Here is a 22197-nt window from a genome sequence, read left to right as displayed (position 1 = left end):
CACACAGCCTGCACTATTAGATCTTGTTTATGAGCAGTTTCAGGTCCTCCTCCTCTTCTTTTCTCCATTCAGGTTCATCTCAGGCACTAGCCCAGACAGGTTTCAAGAACTGGTTTTGGTTGTTTTTTTATTTTTTATAAATGATTTTTGTGATATGTCTAATACCACTTGTCTAGAGTATCCACTGTGATCGGAAGCAAATCAAACCACACACACACACACACACACACACACACACACACACACACACACACACACACACACACACACACACGCTCACGCTCACACACACTCACGCTCACACACACACACACACACACACTCAAAGTGAAAGTAATGCTTTAAGGACTGGCTCAGAAGCAGGTTATATGTCTTCCATCTGATCCAAATAGAGACTTTATTTCTTTGTAAAAGAGTAAAGCAGCCACCATATCAAAAATTAAATCTACTAAACTATTTATGGATTTGACTGATCTTTCTTAGTTTACTGTGTTCTCATCATTCCTTTTTTTTTTCTTTTCTCTCAACAGTACTTAAAAATGTTCACAGACTTCCTGTCCTTCATGGTCCTTTTTAACTTCATAATTCCGGTGTCCATGTACGTCACAGTGGAGATGCAGAAGTTTTTAGGATCATTTTTCATCACCTGGGACAAAGATTTTTTTGATCCTGAAATCCAGGAGGGAGCACTGGTCAATACATCAGACCTGAATGAAGAGCTGGGACAGGTCAGGCAGTGCAAAAATACATTAATTAAACATTTTATTAGCATTTTAATAGCATCTGCATTCTCTCCAAATCTTATTGGAAGCAACAGACAAATTAAAGAACATTCTGGCCAACGTGCAGTATACTTACTATTCTATGTATTTGTTTAATTTAATGGCTCTTGCCTTAATCCTGCTCAATCACGTCTTAACGTCTTAAGTTTCATTGCCATCGGATAAGTCGTGTTGCTGAAACTAATTCCATAAGTTTATTTTTTATGCAATACTACCCAAAAACACTAAAGTTCTTTCTCTTTCTTAACTCCAGCATGGTTAAACTTTTATGCTATTTTTATTAATCAAATTCAGCTGAATGAATTCATATGTAGTAATTGGATTAATTAAATTAAATTACTTGGTCAATAAAAACTACTGGACTAAAAATCTCACAGGGTGAATAAAGCCATTAGAGGTCTTCAGTAGAAATTTCAATATGTGGGAGACCTGTCTGACATCCAAAGGCAGATCATTTCACATTTTGAAAGCTGCTACAGCAAAGACACAACCTTCCTTCCTCTTAGTAGGAATTCACCTGATCAGCTGACCTGAGGCGAGGCCAATAGAGGTCTTTGAAAAGCAAATATTAAGCATTCTAGCTGATTTCTGATTATTTACATAGTACTTAGTACTTCGATTAAGTCCACAGATTGAGTAAAACCACAACAAACACAAATAGCTCGAACAAGATTTATTTTTATTTGTGTACATTGTTGAGGATTTTCTCAGAAAAGTTAATTTCATCTGATGTATTGTTCCTTCACCACATTTCACCTAAAGTGTTCAACTGTTTAAAATTATTGAAGAATTCCAAAAACTATGGAACTATATTCATGTTTTGTGTTATGTGTTGTTCATAGACAACAAAAACACTCATGCAGGGGAAAAAAATAAATCAAAGAGAGATGTGTGATTCTGTAACATAAAATGTTTAACTCCAAATAAGCTTTTTATTTTTGATTGTAGTTCAATCTAACGCAGTGCTGCTTTAGAGCTCTCACACTCAGTTTATCAGATGATTGCTAGAACTTAATGCCTTATTAAACTGATGAATGCAAGGTAATTTTCTCTGGAAGTGATTACCCAATGCTATTGTTGGAACCTGCTACACCGGACTCTAATTTTTTATATGAGTCCTTTATGTGTTATTTAATTTAGTTTGCCCTAAAAATACTCCTTGCAGGTGGAGTACGTCTTCACAGACAAGACCGGCACCCTGACTCAGAACAACATGGAGTTCATTGAGTGCTGCATCGATGGTTTCCAGTACAAGCATCGGGGTGCGAGCTCCGAGTTGGACGGCTTTTGTGTCACAGATGGACCCGTGAACAAACTTCAGCAGAAAGCTGGCAGGGTGGGTGTTGTGTTGTCCCACCATCTGTTGTAAGAAGTCACACAAGTATTAACATATGGCCATTACATAGCTCATTGCTCGGAGAGACCCTTCTGAGGTGCCCATGTGCAGCGTCCTTGACATGTAAACATATGCAGTTAACACAAGGGGGGAGCGGCTGTTATATTGTCATAAGCACCTCTTAATACTTTATCACTCAGTCTTTTTCAAATAAAGGAGAAGGTCCAGCAACATTTCACTATGCAAATGTGTCTGTAAGTCAGTAACGCATCAGTTGTACAGCTTTTTCTGGGCTTCTTTAATGTGATAACCCGTATTTGTGTATTTTTATCAGGAGAAGGAGGAGCTGTTTCTGCGTGCGCTTTGTCTCTGCCACACTGTCCAGGTGAAGGAGTCTACAGAGCAGGATCAAAGAGAGGACAATCTAGATCAGGTGGATGGTTTAAGGATAGATGAAAATGTGCTCCAGCCACCACAAAAGGAGAGAGGCTTTATAGCTTCCTCACCTGATGAGATAGCACTGGTCAAGGGTGCAATGAGGTAAAAAAAAAGAAGGGGGGGGGAATCAATTAACTCATTAAATGTCAGCCGTTTCCTGATCAGAAAAGCCCTTCGCTGCCAGCGTTTTTCAGAGTTTTTACAGTTTTTTTTAAGAGTCACAGAACGTTGCACGCTAGGATGATGTCAACGGCAACACTACCAAAACAAAGCATAGACTCACCTCTTACATCAGGAAGAATCTACGCATTTTGAGCGTTATCCGTTCTTTCGTAATTTGTTGTGGAATTGTGATCGGCAGAAGCTTTTCCGGTTCACACTTCACCTTTTATTACTGCAGCGGCCCAAAACGATCTCCTAACACATAGATTTTCTGCTTCCTGATCACATGACCTGTGACGGATGAAGATCGGCTTTAGAGCTTTGATGTTTGTTCTCATGGTGTGGGGGCTTGTTCCGACGCCCACATAGTAAAACTATGCAAACGACGACTCTAGTCGTCAATGGCAGTGAACGGTTGGATTTAAAATGACGACTTTAGTCATCAATGGCAGTGAATGAGTTAAATGTTCAACAATGAAATGTCACAAATTCATGTATTGGAAAACACTTTCTTGGTCCTATCATCCATCATAACTAGAGTTTGTAATATTGCATCTTTGTCTCCGTCTGCAGGTACGGCTTCACGTTTCTGGGCCTGGAAAGCAAAACCATGAAAATTCTTAACAGGAATAAGGATGTAGAAATGTAAGTCAATAATATGATTAAAGCATTAGGATCATTTTATTACATTTGCACTCTTCAAAAAAAAGAAGCCATTTCATGTCTCCCAAAGGTACGATCTACTTCATGTGCTGAACTTTGACCCTGTGAGGAGGCGAATGAGCGTGATAGTCAGATCTGGATCAGGTGAGCTCCAGCCCTGTGCCAGGTTTGCTTAGCTGATTTCACAAATCTGGTTTTTCTGTACAATTGTAAATTTTGTGTCCAGGCGAAATGCTGCTTTTCTGTAAGGGAGCAGACTCTTCTATCTTCCCTCGAGTCAGACAAGAGGAGGTGGAACGGATACGATTGCATGTAGAACGCAATGCAACGGTGGGTAACAACTAGCTTGTTCTTTCTGAGGATTATTTCATGTTTACCTGGAGTAACAGTTTCTGTGCTGCTGTTCAGGAGGGTTACAGGACGCTGTGTGTGGCCTACAAACGTCTCAGCGAAGAGGAGTACGCTCAGGCCGATGCAGGACTGAGGGAAGCGAGACTGGCTCTGCAGGACAGAGAGGAGAAGCTTCTGGCTGTTTACAACCAGGTGGAGACTGGAATGAGTCTGATTGGAGCTACTGCTGTGGAAGATCGGTGGGTGATGAATAAACACACTAAAATCATTAAACCAGAGGTTTTCATAGGTCCACAATAGACTGCTGTTGTTTCTTGAAGTGAATTGTTCTATTTTTCACTGTAAACTTATTTTTTACTTAGTTTTATTTTGTTATATTTTACTTGGTAATCATTTCGTCTCTTGTTTGTTTATGTGAGCTCATGCTGCCACCTTGTGGTTATATCATGCTGTGTAGTTTTAAGATTTAGAGGTTATGAAGCCTGATGGCTTATTTTAGTGACAATTGAAGTAAAAATAAACAATTACAGTAAGAAAAATGAATGTGCATTATATTTTTCTCATTAGAAATTATTTTTATTAAACAATTTACCAATAGCTCAATCAGATTCACACTTGTATACAGATGTTTTGCTCACATCACTTTTACCCAGTCACAAACTTTGAAAACAGCAACAAAACTGGATCCATAAAGTTATGTTGTGGGAGCAGCAACAGCTGCAACATTCTCAGGCTTTTTAATGAAGCTCTGCATCATCTGACAGATTTATGAATTACAGGAAATTGGTCTAGATGCAAAATCAAGATGCTAAAACGTATCACAATGTGAAATCATGAATAGATGCACTAGTTAATCCTGCTGAGATGGTAATATTCACATGTTATTGTCTTTTTTTCCCTTTAGGGCATAAATATGCTTTAGGCCAGGGGTGTCAAACTCACACGGGGCCAAAATGAAAATCTGGGATGGAGTCGCGGGCCAAACTTAATATTTTTGAAAAAGTGACTGCAAATTTGCACATTTTCTTTATCAACATATATGCAATTTTGAACCTTTAAATTAGGAAACAAACTTATTTCTGCATTAACACTGAATGTGGAATAACCAAATGACACACGAGCAAGTCAGTTTTAAATAAAAGGCATCAGTGGTATTCATTACTTGTGGTATAATCAGCATTTTTAAAATCTATTCAGGATTTATGTTTTCTTGTTTATTCATTTTTCTTATTTTTTTTTCTCCTGTAATACGTGTCATCGCTGCTGTGACGTCTAGCTTTCCCCACTGAGGAACAATAAAGGGATTTTCTATTCTATTCATCTATCTGCAGCCTTTCCACTTCCTGTTTACTGTAGGTTAAATATTTTCTCACGGGCCAACAACAACATAAAAATATCATTTTATCTTAAATGAAAATGCAACATCTCACCTGTTAACTTTCATGTTTTGAAGCAGAAAAAGAGCATAAAACCAAAATACTTAAAGCTCAGTTTGCTCCACTGGTTTACTGTGATGCTCACCTGTTCCAGCCAGATACCTGCATCATGGGGTTGATCTGAGCTGAGGAGGAGACTCCTGTTGTTTTGTTCATCTTCATCATAATAATGACAACATTGGATGACAACAGGTGCTCACATAGGTTTGTGCTGCTGAACATGTCTGAGCAGCTTGACCACGTTGTTGTGTGTCGGGGAGGAAACACAACCACAGAGCCGTGCTGGTTTGAGCGTGTCGCTGCTCGCTGGAGTTATATCAGCTCTGTCTGGACGTTAGTTGGAAAACTTTCTCTTTCAGTCGTGAACACATTACTGAGCGGCTAGAATCTCCGTTTCTGGGCTTCGTCAGAAAACAGCTGAGTGAACTCGGTGCTGAGTGAGAGGAGTGTTTAGTTTGTCCGAGACAGCGGAGCTGCAGACACCGGCAGCAGACGCTGGAAAAAACACAAAGGAGGGGGCGCGTCTGCTCCGCGCTGGCGCCGCAAAGCATCATGGGAGTCGAAGTATTTGCGGTAAAATCGGCCAGCGGGCCAGTTTTAATATATTTTTGATATTTATCTCGCGGGCCACATAAAAATGCTCCGCGGGCCGCATCTGGCCCGCGGGCCTTGTGTCTGACATATGTGCTTTAGGCTTATTGAGTTATGAGGAGACTGTTTTTGTGTCTGATCATTTTTAATTCTTAATGCTTTCTTGTTCCAAAGCCTTCAAGAGGAGGCAGCAGAGACGATGGAAGCTTTGCAGAGAGCAGGGATGAAGGTTTGGGTCCTAACGGGGGACAAGATGGAGACAGCCAAGTCTACCTGCTATGCCTGTGGTTTATTCCAGAGGAAAACAGAACTGTTGGAGCTCACTGTGCGTACTTTAGAGGATGGAGAGAGGAAGCGTGAGGAGCGACTTCATGAACTTTTGGGTGAATACCATAAGAGAGCTGTTCAGGATGCTCCACCGGTAAAGGCAGGTGGCACCAGGTTGGTACTGCTGAAATAATTACATTGATCTGTCTGTCTGTCCGTCCGTCCGTCCGTCTCTAAGCTGAAACTTAAAGCACTAACCTATTTCTTCCTCTCTGTGTTAGGGTCTGTTTTGCGTCGAACCAGGATTATGGTTTTATCATTGATGGAGCTTCTTTATCTATGGTGCTCAATTCATCCTCTGAATCCAACATGAGGAGTTACAAGGACCTGTTCCTACAGATTTGTCAAAACTGTACAGCTGTTCTTTGCTGCCGCATGGCTCCATTACAGAAGGCACAGGTAAGAAATGATCAGAACCATTTGTTTTTGTTAAGTGATCTCACTTGACCTGGTTACATGTGTCTTGGTTTGCCCCTTAGATAGTTAAAATGGTGAAAAGCTCTAAAGGAAGTCCCATCACTCTTTCCATTGGAGATGGAGCTAATGATGTCAGCATGATTTTGGAAGCTCATGTTGGCATTGGTAAGGGCTTCTCCAACCACAAGTAATTGTACATTTTTGGGGCGAATGTATCGCGTCATAATTTTTGTTCTTGGTGTTCCAGGCATCAAGGGTAAGGAAGGTCGGCAGGCGGTGAGAAACAGCGATTATGCTATCCCTAAACTCAAACACCTCAAGAAACTGTTGTTGGCTCACGGCCATCTGTATTATCATCGCATCGCACACCTGGTGCAGTATTTCTTTTACAAGGTAGGAAAACTATTTCTTTGGATAATTTTTTCTTAGGATTGAGAAAGTTTTTGGATTGTCAACAAAAAGTTAATCTGATTTCAGATTAATTTGTTAATTTCACAAATTTGATTTTAATCAAGTTCAGCTGATAAATGAATACAAAATAACAGATTTATTCAGATTTTATACTGATTGTATTAATTTGTTTTTCTGTATTGCCCACAGAATCTTTGCTTCATCCTACCGCAGTTTTTATACCAGTTTTTCTGTGGATATTCCCAGCAAGTGAGTATTCCCAATTTCACACAGAGGTTCAGAAACAGTCTGAATATTTAAAGGAGGTAGAGCTCCTAAATCCGTAGCTCCTAATCCTCCTGAATACCACACTCTTCCCTTCAAGCTTTCTCCCTTACCAGCCCTGGCTTGTTTCTGCTTTGTTGACAAATTACAGAGCAATCAGATTCTACTAGAATATGATGCAATCTTGGTTACGTGTGTGTTACATCAGCCTGTTATGAAATGGAGCACAAAGCATTGCATCTCTAATTCTACACATTTTAGTGCAACATGTTAAAAATCACACCTATAGGTGTTTAGGTATAGCATATAGATATGTGTAAAAGTAACTATGACAGTGTGTTAAAATGGTTCTATGAGTTTAGTCCTCTCCATAAAATTAACCCCTGGTTGCCCCATCCCTCCTCATTACCTCCTCCTGGTCCATCCATCCCAGCCCCTGTATGATGCAGCCTATCTGACGATGTACAACATCTGCTTCACCTCCATGCCTATCCTGGCCTACAGCCTTTTGGAGCAGCGCATCAGCATTGAGGATCTCATTGAAGACGCTGCCCTCTACAGGTGAATGTTTTTCTCATAGAAGACGCTGCCCTCTACAGGTGAATGTTTTTATTTACACTTCATAGGACAATTAAAAGGGTAAATTTAGTTTCATTGGTTTTTATTTGAGTTTAAACTTTCCTGAATGCTCAGTTATATATGTGTAACACCCGAAGATCAGCCCCCAAGATGTTGCATGAAGTGAATCTGACCAACCAGTATTAATGTGGACAATGTAGTACAAAATCAGATCACTTCAAAAATAGACAATTTATTAGAAATAATTGCAAAAGCTAAATGCCCATATAAAAGCTCAGTCTGTGCAGGTTGTGCCTATGACACAGGGCAGGGAGACCAGTTAAAATCCAGGGGGAAGTTGAATTGTCTTAACCAAATAAACATGTATGAAGCCAGGTAGTGACGATGACTCGAGCTTCCCCCAATCAGCCCAGTGCCTCCAGCCGTCCGACTCAGTGCTGGACAGGTGTTTGGTCCTTCTGATCAGTGAGTCCTGGTCTCCCTTTTTATGGCACACCTGTGAGCTCCTGCAAGGAGTTCTGCAAAGAGTTCAGCACAGCCGCAATAGACCAATAAAAGTTAATAAATACATTAAAACAAACTAACAAGAGGAAGCAGTTAAGAGAAAGCAAGGTTCATGCGTGAGTCTTTACCTGCAACGAGTTCAGCACAGCCGCAATAGATGCAGAGCTATGTGTACCTTCCCCGTAGAGCAGTGCCTAATTTTTAACTGAAATCACCTGTGTTGCTGCGCACACACACACACACACACACACACACTAGGGCTGCAACAACGAATCGATAAATTCGATGAAAATTGATTGCTAAAAGTGTTGGCAACGAATTGCGTCATCGATTCGTTGTGTTGCACAACTCTTCCAAAAGCTGCTGCGAACCGGTTCCGCCGTCACATTCCCGCAGAAACTGGTTGATCACACCGGGGCCAGACAACTAACATGTGGTTTTACAACCACAATGTCCTCAGAAGTGAAAACGTTTTTAAAAGGGAGGGAGGAGTCCTAACTGTTGCTGCAGGCGTGTTGTGTGAGTGCAGTTATATTCTGGTTAATATATTTTTGGGTTCAGTTGCTTTCATGTGGCCTAATGTGAGTCTATTTGGGATCATTGGAATGATCAGCAGCATTTCTTGATGTGACTTTATGGCAGTTGCCCAGGGCATCATCGCAAGGAGGATGGCATTCATTTACTTTTGTTTTATTTGGTATTTTTTCAGTCATTTTTGGAAATAGTGATTAATTTTGATTAATTCACAGCCTATGTTTAATTACATTTAAAAATTAGTTGTTTGACATCCCCAATTATAATAAATGTCTACAGATGAGATCAAACAAAACATATGAGAATTGCCCTTAAAGAGCAAGTCACCCCCAAATAAACTTTTTTTTGCTGATAAACTAAATAAACGAGTGTCTAATCGTGCTGCAGACACGCGTCGTCAATAATTTGGCACTTCAGTGCATCTTAGTTAAAATTTAAATATTCTGCCTAAAACTGGCAGTGTTGTGCCGTTGTCAGGTAAAAACTCTGCACTGTATTTTAATTTAAATCTGCCACTGCTATTGGCTAAGAAGTATGCTATGATGTAAACTGGTACATTATGATGTCACAATGCTGTCGTGAGCCTGAGTGTGTGTGTATTTGTTAGCGGCTCCGCCCTCTCGGTCTGCCAGGCAACAGCATGTGTTGCATTTTTCAAACATGAAGCGGGAGTGGAGTTAGATTCTGGTAGGGGTTGACTTGCTCTTTAAAGAGCAAGTCACCCCCTACAAGAAACTTACTTCACTCCCACTTCATGTTTGAAAAATGCAACAAATGCTGTTGCCTGGCAGACCGAGAGGGCGGAGCCGCTAACAAATACACACACACACAGGCTCACAATGGCATTATGACATCATAATATACCAGATGACATCATAGCATACCTCTTAGCCAATAGCGGTAGCAGATTTAAATTCAAATACAGTGCAGAATTTTTCCCTGACGACGGCGCAACACTGACAGTTTTAGGCAGAATATTTGAATTTTAACCAAGATGCACTGAACTGCCAAATTATTGACTACACGTGTCTGCAGCATGATTAGACACTCCTTAATTTAGTTTATCAGCAAAAAAAATGTGATTTGGGGGTGACTTGCTCTTTAAGCTGTTTAACTTGGACCAAGCATTTTAGGTCACAGATAGGTGTAGCTTAGGGTCTCTGTCTATACACCTTATAAGACAATTTAAGTGAAGGCATGTTGTTTTTCTGCTATTGAACTGTTTTCTAATAACGTTGTGTTTAATAAAGTGAAGGAAGAAGAGAAATAACGTTTCCCTAGCAGTTTTTAAAAATGTCCCTATGTGATCCGATTAATCGATTAATCGTGTGGAGACCCCATCCGATTCATCGATTATCAAAATAATCGTTTGTTGCAGCCCTAACACACACACACACACACACACACACACACACACACACACACACACACACACACACACACACACACACACACAGTGTGATGATACAACTCTACCAGGTTACATATGGCTGAAAAACGGTGTATCTTGCTATCTTGCCCATTTTAGAGTCTGGTAACCCAACTGGGAATTGAACCCCAATCTGTCTCTGTCACACTTGTACCACTAGGGCACCGAGCTGACCTATTGTACTGTACTGGGGTTTTGGACAGGCATCGCATCGCACACCTGTTGAAGTGCACCAGGGCCACAGTTTATCGTTTTAGCCAATAGCCATGGTTGATTAAAAAGGAGTTTAGATTTTGTTCTGAAGAGAGTGCAATATCGGTTTTTGGCTTAGTATTTATATTTTAAATGAGACAAACTACAATGCTAAAATAATGACGACATATGTCTACAGCTCAATCAGGTACTCCTGTAGTTTATTGGCAAAAAAGGTTGATTTGGCGGTGACTTGTGCTTTAATAACCTAAAATGTACGTTTCCTAACTACAATCAACAAAAAAATATTTGCCTTCAAAAATCCATGATTCCTTTTGTATTTTTCTAGTGAGAATGCCAAGAACGCCATGCTGCGGTGGGGATTATTCCTCTACTGGACTGGTCTTGGAGCTTTCCACGGTTTAGTCTTCTTCTTTGGTGTTCGATTCCTGTTCAGTAATCCAGCCCTGCAGGACAATGGACAGGTTAGATTTCAGCCACCTTGTAAACGGTTGTGAGATTTAAAAGGTTTAGCCTTCTCTCATTCACTGACTCTTATTTTTCCATATTTGTCTCCAGGTTTTTGGTAACTGGTCATATGGAACGATTGTGTTTACTGTGCTCGTCTTTACTGTTACATTAAAGGTAAGCTAACACCTCTTAGATATTTTCTTATCAGCAAATATGAGAGGAGATATCTTAAAGAGACATTTGTTAAACCTTTGAGGTGGTTTTACTTGATCTTTGAAGGAATTTTCTTCTCCTTTTGCAGCTGGCTCTGGACACACGACATTGGACATGGATCAACCACTTTGTAATCTGGGGTTCTTTGGCCTTCTACGTGTTTTTCAGCTTCTTCTGGGGAGGAATAATTTGGTAAGAAACCACCCCAGTCGTCCTCTTCTTAGTTGCTTTTGCAGAAATGTTCTAAGTGTTTCCTCTCCTTCAGGCCTTTCATGAAGCAGCAGCGTCTGTACTTTGTGTTTGCCAACATGTTGAGCTCTGTGTCGGCATGGCTGGTCATCATCTTGCTCATCCTGCTCAGCCTACTGCCAGAGATCCTGCTTGTGGTACTCCGTAACCCCCGGGGCCCTTACACTCGAAAGGTACAACAGAGATACACACACGTTTACACTTCTCATGTTACCACACACGCACGCACACCCACACACACACTATGCATTTGTTTCAACGATGTCAGTGTTTGCTTCTCTAGGGACTTAGTTTTTGCTTGTTGATACTTTGAGTGGTTTGAAATGAATTCAAAGAGGTTTATAGGACATATTTATGTCCCCCATTTCCAGCTTGTGTAGTCCTTAGACTACTGTAAAGCTGCTCATGAAATAATTAAGAGATTCTGAGTTTCAGAAAATCGTTTGACACTCTCACTTGTCAAGGTAAATGGAACCAAATGTTTGTGGTAGCTGAGATCCACATATTGTTCCATTATTAGTTCCTGATAAACACGATTAATAAATTAATGTTAATTGATCCCTGTGGACTTTGATTGATTGTAGTCTGACATGTTTTAGTGATGGAAGTGTGGGGGAGGCCCAAACTGTATTAGACTTACTTTTGTTACTTTAGAATGAATCACCAAATATATTCTAACGTTTTAAAAGACGAGGATTAACGAAAAGTTAGGAAATCATTCTTAGAATTGTATTCATGTAATAATAATGAATCTGCTTGGGGGGGGGGGGGGGTGTCTTGATTATATTAATTGTTTTTGTTGCTTTTCAGGTAGTTTTCCTGATTAGACAAGTTAATTTAAAGAAATTTGTTTTAATAGTTTTTTTATGTACCTATTTGACTTATGTGTATAGCCAACAGGTGAGTCTATTTGTTGTGGAAAGTCTCAGGTCCTTGGGTATTTACAACTTTTCAGGTCCAATCATTTCCACAATATTTTACCAGAATTTGAGTGGGACAGCATTATGGTGAGCTGAGGTGAAGAAGTGCCTTGCAGATAAATAATACATTTACCATGAAACTCAAAGTTTAGAGCACAATATAACTCAAAGGAAAAAACTTGTAAACGAAGTCATGTTAACATGTAATTGACTAGAATACAAGATAATATGGCTGAGTACATTTATATTTTTTTTGCTGACCTAGTTAAAAGCTAGGTAAAAATGTCAATATAAAAAATTACAGAATTCAGAAAATTTAAATGCAAAAAAATGTATTTATTGACGTATGTTTTAGGAGGGTAAAACCACTTCAGCCATCTCGTTTTGGAGTGGGTCCTTCTACCTTAGAATGAATAAAGAACGAGATAGCGGAGTCGAGAGGCACGATGGGCAAGTCTAAGACATAAAGCACACACAGCAAACCTGAAAAACAAAACAAAACAGGAAGAGAAAATTCCTGCGGTGGAGCGTGTGCACAAAAAAAAGATAGTGATCGATTTAGGCAAAACTGTAATAGATTTTGTTGGGCTCTACCTCTTTTGCTAAAGTTTTTTAACGTTTTATTTACATGCCCTAACCCCGCTTTAAAAAGTCTTTCTTACACATAATTTGTTATGTTTATGTTGATAAATGCTTCGTAGTACGTGTGCCCTCTAATTATTAAACAAAAACAGCTTTAAAATCTTGTTTTTGTCCATTTTCAATCTTCCCTGTTTCATTTTTCTAGCTGCCTGTGTGTCACCTGGACCTATTCTGATCTCCTTCACCCTCTTATTTGTCTCTCTCTTCCTCTCTGGCCTCAAAGATGAAGCATCGCCTTCCGTCCTCGGGGACCTCTACTATCTTCATGTTGTCACAGACCGCTAGCACTCACAGCTTCTCATGGAGTGACTGAGGTCTCCTTTTTTCTGTCTGTCGACTAAGCTTTCTTACTCACTGTGTCCTTCCTCTCCCACTGTCCTTACTCCATAAGTTACCTCGTCCTGGTGTTTCATAGATCTAATTGTAGTCCCACACTTTGGACAGATCAAGTCCGCTCGGGACCTGAAGGCTTTTTTTTTAACTTTGACCTGGATACTTTGTTTTAGATGAATAAATTGGGAGTAAAGGTGTTTTCCCAGAAGTGTGGAGTAAGACAGGGTGTCTGTGCTGAGATCATGCAGTCTGTGCTCCATCCTTGTCTGCCCAGTTGTATTAGTCCATGTCTCCTCCCAGCTGCCTTTGCTGCTCCAATGCCTGCTGCCTCCGCATGTCCGGTCAGGTGACTGCAGCACATCAGAGCACCCAAACCTAACTGCATGAGGCTCAAGTCCACAACCTCATCCTGGATCCCAGTCTCTGCAGGCCACTGTTTGTTTCTGTTTGTCTGAAACTTCAGATATGCCTCAGCAGTTCAGTTCAAAACTCTGAACCTGTCTCTGAAAGTCTTTAGAAAGTCTCCGTGTTTCATAATTCACACTTATAACGTTTGTGACTGTTATGTGTTTGTGTACATGTCTGTGTGCAACAGCGAGCACCGTATGGAGAAGAAGTGTGCTCTTTTTCTCAGTGTAGTGAAGTCAACGGTGTCTTTTGCCTCACCCCTTTTAGAAGAAGCGGGTTCAGTCGAGTGCAGGGGGCCTCCAGGTTCCCCAGTCTCCAGTCAGGCCGCTGCTTATGAGAACCTTTTCAGAAGAGTCCCGTACGGTCATTTAAACAGGTACTAGCTCACCTTCAGGCTGTTCAAGCCAATCGATGACTCGCTTCCTCCAGGGAAACCCCGCTGTAGCACCTCTTGTTTCTAGCTCTGATGAAAGCCGCAAAAGTGTGTGTGATGTTTCAGAGGCCAGATCGCGTTTTATACAGTTCCTTCTCAAAAAATTTGCATATTGTGATAAAGTTGATTATTTTCTGTAATGTACTGATAAACATTAGACTTTCATATATATTAGATTCATTACACACAACTGAAGTAGTTCAAGCCTTTTATTGTTTCTAATATTGATGATTTTGGCATACAGCTTATGAAAACCCAAAATTCCTATCTCAAAATTAGCATATCATGAAAAGGTTCTCTAAACGAGCTATTAACCTAATCATCTGAATCAACTAATTAACTCTAAACACCTGCAAAAGATTCCTGAGGCTTTTAAAAACTTCCAGCCTGGTTCATTACTCAAAACCGCAATCATAGGTAAGACTGCCGACCTGACTGCCGTCCAGAAGGCCATCATTGACACCCTCAAGCAAGAGGGTAAGACACAGAAATAAATTTCTGAACAAATAGGCTGTTCCCAGAGTGCTGTATCAAGGCACCTCAATGGGAAGTCTGTGGGAAGTAAAACGTGCGGCAGAAAACGCTGCACAACGAGAAGAGGTGACCGGACCCTGAGGAAGATTGTGGAGAAGGACCGATTCCAGACCTTGGGGGACCTGCGGAAGCAGTGGACTGAGTCTGGAGTAGAAACATCCAGAGCCACCGTGTACAGGCGTGTGCAGGAAATGGACTACAGGTGCCGCGTTTCCCAGGTCAAGCCACTTTTTTAACCTGAAACAGCAGCAGAAGCGCCTGACCTGGGCTACAGAGAAGCAGCACTGGACTGTTGCTCAGTTGTCCAAAGTACTTTTTTCAGATGAAAGCTAATTTTGCATGTCATTCGGAAATCAAGGTGCCAGAGTCTGGAGGAAGACTGGGCAGAGGGAAATGCCAAAATGCCTGAAGTCCAGTGTCAAGTACCCAGAGTCAGTGATGGTCTGGGGTGCCATCTGCTGAAAAGCTTTATGGAGATGAAGATTTCATTTTTCAGCACGACCTGGCACCTGCTCACAGTGCCAAAACCACTGGTAAATGGTGGTTTACTGACCATGGGATTACTGTGCTCAACTGGCCTGCCAACTCTCCTGACCTGAACCCCATAGAGAATGAATCTGTGGGATATTGTGGAGAAAGTTCAGAGACGCAAGACCCAACACTCTGGATGAGCTTAAGGCCGCTATCGAAGCATCCTGGGCCTCCACAACACCTCAGCAGTGCCACAGGCTGATTGCCTCCATGCCACGCCGCATTGAAGCAGTCATTTCTGCAAAAGGATTCCCGACCAAGTATTGAGTGCATAACTGAACATAATTATTTGAAGGTTGACTTTTTTTGTATTAAAAACACTTTTCTTTTATTGGTCGGATGAAATATGCTAATTTTTTGAGATAGGAATTTTGGGTTTTCATGAACTGTACGCCAAAACCATCAATATTAGAAACAATAAAAGGCTTGAACTACTTCAGATGTGTGTAATGAATCTAATATATATGAAAGTCTAATGTTTATCAGTACATTACAGAAAATAATGAACTTCATCACAATATGCTAATTTTGTGAGAAGGACCTGTATGTTGTGTGAGCTGATATGGGCTGGCTGAAGAGATGCACTTATTCTACATCTCCCCATTTTTGTCCTGCTTTTGTAAACTGGTGCATTTATGTAACACATGGCAGCATCTCTATTAAGGGTTTTGTTCAGAAACATGCTCCTTTCAGCCTTCCTGTGGATGCCCAGCTAATTTTTCTGCATGAGCTTCTGTCACCTACCATTTTTTATTTTGGTTGCTAAATAGGGTTGAATGTGTCAGTTTTTGTCTTTCTGTGTCCGTGTCAGAGCTGGTCTGGGATTATACTACTTCTCCAACACCGGAGGTTTGTGATGTGGTTTGGTCATCGGTATCAGTAATGGACATCTTGTATGGGTGCTGTGCTTGAGCTTGTTGCATGATATGCTATTGATGTAACTCCAGCTCCAAATGCTGCTTTATTACAGGGGGCAGACAAGAAAACGTCAGAGAAAACACAACAGGTGGTGACTGTTTTGATCTTTGTAATTAAAAAGCCGAGTGTTGATATAAACCGTGCTTCTGCACCCTGTTCTTCAGTTAAACAGTTAAATTAGCTTGTGTCTGACTTTTTGTTTGTTCCCCTGGATTAAAAGTGAGTAAGTTATGGAGCCTGGTCTCACCCTACCACCAGTATTCACACGTGTCACTGGCTGCCTAACTGAATCACAAAGCTTTCTGCAAGAGTTTACACTTTTAACCTGCATTTCTATTCTTCCTGTAGCCGTCAAAGAGTGCCCTTCTACAAACATCCAGGTAAACCTCACAGACTGAGTGTCTGCTGAGCTTCAACAGATCAGTTGGCCTGCATAAAAACAGGATAATTGATAATTAATGGTGGAGGGGGAGCTGTGATTGCTCTGGCTTTAGGTTGGTGTTGTGTTTCCAATCACTCTTTTCTCTGATGCTTCAGGATGATTTCATACCATCTTTCCTTTCTGGGTCTTTTCCAGCTCTTGATGACAAACACAAACTGAAGTCTGTCCACTTGTCTTGCTTCCAGATTGCAGCCGTCACACCTCTATCCTACAAGCACCTGAATGAGCAGAAGTGAAAGGCAGCCAGGACTTGCCGCTTCATCTGCTTTCTAAAGGAGGGAGAAGATCTGGAGCTATGTCAGTTTGAGGTTTTTTTTTTTTTTTTTTACTGCCCAACGCATGTCTGCAGGGCAGTGGCCAGTTTTATTTTAATTATTATTACTACCCTGGACAATGAACACAAGTTCTTCTTTTACTTTTCTTTTTTAACTATTTGCTTAAAACGACGCACACGCAGCTGCCTTGCCAGTAGCTCTCTATGAAACATTGTTTCATCGAGTAGTTGTGTATCCACTCCAAGAATGGCACATCTGCATGACTCCAGAAGAACACCTGTGTTCAGACACGGTTTCCTGCATTTTACTGTATTTTAACAACAAGGTTATTCTACTTTAAAGGATTGTTCACCTTTCTTTTAATAGTTTTTCTTATATTTCTGAAAAAAAATCTACAAATCTGAACCATTCCAGATGAATAACAAATAAGTTACTGAATGCAGTTTTAATTTAACTAAAATCTGCTCACAGACGTGGTTTGTAGACATCAAAGTGATTATTTCGTGCTGTTACATCTGATATTGGATGTAAGAGGGGTTACTAGAGGCCATACTACCACTGAATCCAAAAAGTCCTGTTTTTTATGCAATACATCTAATAAGATGTTAGGATTGTCACCTAAATATTCTAACCTCAAGTTATTTAAGAGAAAAAAAATAATATATGTTCTGTGTGCTTGGTAGCTTCGATAAGTGTATTAGCGTCTGCTCAAAGCCAAATACAGAAGATGATGAACGCTGTGCGATCAGATTGGTCCTCACAAGTGTGACCGTAAAGTGACAGAGGCGTGTTAAATAGATTAAGGTGTCTGGTCTGGTCGGTTAGACATTTTTTCTGCACTACTAAAGAAACTGGTGTGTTTGTTGTAATTCTGATGATTGAGGCACATTATCTATGCCTGAACACACACGCACTTACTAGTTAGATTAGAAGAGATTACACAACCAATAACCCACACACAGGTGTACTAGAGCCTAAAAGTTTTTCATTGTCATGATTTAGTTGCTGCTACAGGTGAAGTTGGAGTATAAAATAACAACATTAGCAGAATCAGAAGTGTGAAAGCCACATGGGCTTTACCCTTTCTGCTTGGATCTCCTGGATTTGCCACCTTTTTGGTCCGTCTTTAACTTTTTTACACAGTTCTTTATGCATTCCATCTAAATGAGATTTTTGGCACTTTTGAACTCTTGTTCTACATTTTTACTTCTTGTTTATCTTCCACAAACATTCACATATTAAGTGTGTGTTTACTCGCAAATTGTATTTTTTTTAATGACATGATTCATTATTTTATTTTAATTCTGAAGATTGTTCAGCTTTGTGCCAGTTCCCTTGGTGTGTGTGGTTCTCGTTGTGTGACGGGCAGCCCCTTCCAGCGTACGTATCAACCTCAGAGTCACATTTGTCAGGTGACCTAGGTCTCAGATTAAAATGGAAAACCATTAAATGTTCATCTTAAATGTTTTTCTTTCACCGATTATTATAGAAACTATTTTTGCTGACTAAAGTCAGACTAAAATTGTGCCATCTGGCAAATCAAATCTAAAAATAAGGCCAAATTAAAGTTATACAGACTTTTTTTGTGCTGAGCTGATTTCACTTTATAAATGTTGTGAAAAGCTGATGCTGTGTCCCCTCCAGATGTGTTGGCGATTCTGGGTGTGAAGGGTCAAACAGGACGGGGCTGCCTGCTTTGTTAACGAATAAAAATCAAAACCTTTAAGTCAGAAATGCTATTTTCAGAGCTTAAAGTATGTCAAAATCTAATATTTTGCCTGTTTAAATGAAATGTTTAATTGAATGGATTGTATTTTTAATGCAACTTTTTCCAGACACTTTTCTATTAAAAAATAAATTATAAAAAACAAACTGAAAGAAAAAAACCTCTGAGAAGCTGTGTGGTTGTCTGTGAAGGGTGGAGCTGGATGCTTTCAGGCACCTCAGGCAGGGTATCCCCCCCCCCCCCCCCCCCCCATCGCCACCTCCAGCCTTCAGAGCGTCCAGCTTCATCACTCCAAACCTCTGAGCTGAATGTACCTCTTTAAAATGAAACAAGTATATTAAAAAAGCCTGAAGATTTCCTGAAATAAAGAATGTTTTAAAGAGAATTTACTTTGTGATTTGTCACAAAAGCTATACTGTTGCAGCCGATTCTATCTAATGTAAAGATGTGTGTGTGTGTGTGTGTGTGTGTGTGTGTGTGTGTGTGTGTGTGTGTGTGTGTGTGTGTGTGTGTGTGTGTGTGTGTGTGTGTGTGTGTGTGTGTGTGTGTGTGTGTGTGTGTGTTCGCTCAGCCACTCTAAGCAGATGCTGTGCAGTAATGAGATGGCTGAGAGGCTAAGCTGGATCAGCTGAGTGGCTGCGTATCAGGATGGCGTGCTGCTGCTCTAACTCTGCTCTGTGTGTGGCCTCATAGCAAGAAAACCTCAAACTGAGTTGCTGCATAGGCGCTTTTGCATGCACATACATCATGTGCGCGCACACACACACACACACACACACACACGTTAGTCCCTAGTCTGTATAGAGTTACTGAGCACTGATCCAATCTGAGATGTAGGCTGAACTGTAGGAGTTGAGCTGAGAAAGGCTCTCTGTAACAAGTCTTCACACAATGACACCCTTTCATGTTTGTTCTGAGGATTGAATGTGATTTTTAAACATTAAATGCTGTTTCACATCGGCCACACTTGTTTGGCAGAAAGAGAGGTAGATTCCTTTTGGTCTTAACAATAGGTCTTTTCTCCCTGCGGTGCATCTGTTCTAGTGAAACTGGAGAAAGAGGCTACCATGGTAGCCAGACGGCTCAATGGTCCAGCCTACATACAGTCAGCCCAGAAAAGAAGTGAGGAAAAGTGGGGAGGGAGCTGGCAGCATGCCAGGAGCAGGACTCTTGAGCTTTTCTCGGTGCAGAGCTGACGCACTAATTCTCAGAGAGGGGAGGGAGATGGACAGCCGTGGCCAGATGGAGCTGTGTTTGTTTTGAAGTGCTGCTCAGAGCAGTACACACAGTCTGCACTGGAGTGTATTAACCGGGAGGGGACAAAAAAGACATCACACCCAGTTGGAGCAGCAATGGGTCAACGAACTGTAGCTCTCTGCCAATGAGGAGGCCTTCTGCTGCAGTGTTGCTGCCCAGCTCAGTGTGGAGGTACTCCGTATGCAGCCGAAGGTCAGGAGGAGAAGCCGTAAGCTCAGGGAAACGTCTCATCTGGATCCTGGAAGCATATGGACAGACGGTTTCCTGTCATAACGCCTCTAGGCCTGTGTAAACTTACACCATGTGGGGCTGTGTGAGCCTCAGGAAGATGTGAGGCCTGGACTTCTGTCATCACCTCCTACAAGAGTCAGTTGTCCTGGCCAGATCTGAGTCCGAATCGGAGGAAATGGGCCCGGCCTCACTGCAGGAGGAGAGGGAGCTTGCCAAACAATCCAAGGAGGAGATGGAGAGCTACCGCTGCCTTCTGCAGGCTGGCTCCCAGCTAGAGAGCACTCTGCAGCGTAAGTAACACAATGCCGTCACACCTCAGGCTTTTTCATCACTACTGTGTACCTGATCTCGAATCATCCCTCATTATCTAACACGGTGCAGCCTACTGTGAGAGTTCCTTTTAGTCTGACATTTGTGAGAGCTGTTGCAGGAGGAGGAACTGCACCTTGGGTGAGCCAGTTTTACTGATGCACCAGTTCCTGCAGCTTTGCTACAGCAGTGAGCTACTGCAGGGATTATGTCAGCTATTTTAAGCATCACAGATGGAAACATTTTGATCCATTGGTATGATTTTCTGCTCTAATATCAGATCTGTGGATAGCAAATGGGACATGCATGAATTAAAAGAAAACAAGTAATTCTAATAAAATCTAAAAAGGAGGTTGCATAAATAACACGCATAGCAACTCAATGCAACTGTATTTGGGATGTAAAAAGAGCTCAAGGTAATGGGCACGATGGAGAAGAATAATCTTGTTTGATTTGTCATAAAAGCACTTATTCACTTTGACAACCTAAATGTTGTCATATTCTTTTAACACGCTTAAGAAAATGCCTCTCCTGTGTTGAACCATGACACAATGCCATAAACTCTTAGAACTGGTTAACACCCATTGATTTTACTCCTATCACGGTTGTAGGATAACATTTAGGAGGTCTCCTTTGATTGTTCTCTATAACAAGCTTCACATGTTTTAACTGATATTCCATATGCTTCCAATACACAAGTAAAAATGAAACCAAGGTTGTTTGGAGCTCAGGCTGCTACAGAAAAAGTACCTGAATTACTTAAACATTTACTAAAACTTTGCCCATACAGTTACGTGTGTAAATTCACAAGTCACTTAGATGAGGTGAAATGAACCAAAAGGAAGATATCTGCGCATACAGTTGATGCAAATGACAAAACATTATAATGCAACAATTTCTTAAGAATTCTTCCAGAACTACCTGAGCTATACTAGAATTCAAACCCAGATCTTTGTTGGAAGGTAAATCTAAGGCTTCCTCTCCTGCATCACCAGTAAGAGCTCTTTGATCTAGCGAGCTCCCACGCATCCCAGTGGGTAGAAAAGCCATTTTTCTTCCACCCTTTTCTACCAGACCTCTGCCACCCACCACTCTAATCCGCTCAGCATTTAAAGCTTCATTTAGCAACAAAAAATGAAGCCCCATGACCCAAAAGCAGCATGATGCCCTGGTGTTTCATCAGTTTGTAAGAAGAGATTTATCTACATCAGTCCCTATAAAATCATTGGAATTGTTGGTTTCTCTTTAAATCACTTTCCTACCAATTTATATGATTTACTTTTATCATGAACATTGCATCTTGCTCTATCATTACTGTTGACACCAAATGACTCACTGTCTGATTACTTACAGCATTTGTTCTTTGAATTGAAAATCAGGGTAAGTCTAATAAAGCCTCAGTTTTGGTTGTGAAGTGCTACTGATGAAACTTTCACATGCTTTCATTTATTCTTTAGCAACATTTCTCATGAACTACTGATATGAATCTCAGAGACCGTAATCATTACACTTCTACAACTGATTAACTTTTGAAGTCAGCCCACCTCCTGACAGAGCTCAGCGACCTTATCCCACACAAGAATGACTAGAACTCTTTCACTTTTACAAATATTAAACTGAAACTGCACGTGGTAGTAACGGAGAGCCACTCACAGTGCATACTAGAGTACTGACAAATCAGGCATGAAGTTATTTCTGAGACATGTCCAAATGGCTATGAATCAATCATTTCCAGCATGAAATTACTTTAGTTTAAAACTTTGGCATTAAAGCTACCGTGTGCAGTAGAGGTCGACCGATATTGGTGTTTCTGTTGCCCATACCAACGCTGATGTGTAGGACATGTTCAGCCAATGGCCGATGTGTACTGCTGATTTTAACTCATTTGC

The 22197-nt window shown here is 40.9% G+C and overlaps 2 protein-coding genes across 13 annotated transcripts in view; both read left to right on the top strand.

Moving 5' to 3' along the window:
- The window catches only part of atp11c (ATPase phospholipid transporting 11C), a 100812-nt gene extending 82425 nt beyond the window's left edge, over positions 1-18387 (top strand). For 2 of the 8 annotated variants that reach the window (XM_054739215.2, XM_054739219.2), the window contains exons 12-31: positions 531-728; positions 1948-2118; positions 2453-2658; positions 3292-3363; positions 3452-3525; positions 3608-3711; positions 3790-3971; positions 5934-6200; positions 6308-6485; positions 6566-6668; positions 6751-6896; positions 7104-7163; positions 7612-7739; positions 10766-10901; positions 10996-11061; positions 11189-11292; positions 11366-11522; positions 13920-14028; positions 16417-16448; positions 16696-18387. In XM_054739215.2, coding sequence (XP_054595190.1) covers positions 531-728; positions 1948-2118; positions 2453-2658; positions 3292-3363; positions 3452-3525; positions 3608-3711; positions 3790-3971; positions 5934-6200; positions 6308-6485; positions 6566-6668; positions 6751-6896; positions 7104-7163; positions 7612-7739; positions 10766-10901; positions 10996-11061; positions 11189-11292; positions 11366-11522; positions 13920-14024 — 2457 coding nt within the window. In that variant the 3' untranslated portion in view covers positions 14025-14028; positions 16417-16448; positions 16696-18387. Of the gene's footprint in view, positions 1-530; positions 729-1947; positions 2119-2452; positions 2659-3291; positions 3364-3451; positions 3526-3607; positions 3712-3789; positions 3972-5933; positions 6201-6307; positions 6486-6565; positions 6669-6750; positions 6897-7103; positions 7164-7611; positions 7778-10765; positions 10902-10995; positions 11062-11188; positions 11293-11365; positions 11523-13134; positions 13226-13919; positions 14029-15961; positions 16000-16416; positions 16449-16695 lie in introns of those variants that run through there. The other 6 variants (XM_054739217.2, XM_054739218.2, XM_054739220.2 and 3 more) reach the window with 6 other exon arrangements.
- A 748-nt stretch (positions 18388-19135) lies between these two features.
- The window catches only part of mcf2a (MCF.2 cell line derived transforming sequence a), a 34618-nt gene continuing 31556 nt past the window's right edge, over positions 19136-22197 (top strand). Inside the window, exon 1 of one of the 5 annotated variants that reach the window (XM_070550678.1) lies at positions 19136-20289. In XM_070550678.1, the coding sequence (XP_070406779.1) occupies positions 20175-20289 (115 nt within the window). In that variant the 5' untranslated portion in view covers positions 19136-20174. The remainder of the gene's footprint in view (positions 20290-22197) is intronic. The other 4 variants (XR_011520464.1, XR_008562876.2, XM_054739222.2 and 1 more) reach the window with 4 other exon arrangements.

The sequence above is a fragment of the Nothobranchius furzeri genome, chromosome 1, assembly GCF_043380555.1.
Source record: "Nothobranchius furzeri strain GRZ-AD chromosome 1, NfurGRZ-RIMD1, whole genome shotgun sequence".
NCBI lineage: Eukaryota > Metazoa > Chordata > Actinopteri > Cyprinodontiformes > Nothobranchiidae > Nothobranchius > Nothobranchius furzeri.
The sequence above is the reverse complement of the archived record's forward strand: the minus strand, read 5'-3'. Positions and strand labels throughout refer to the sequence as shown.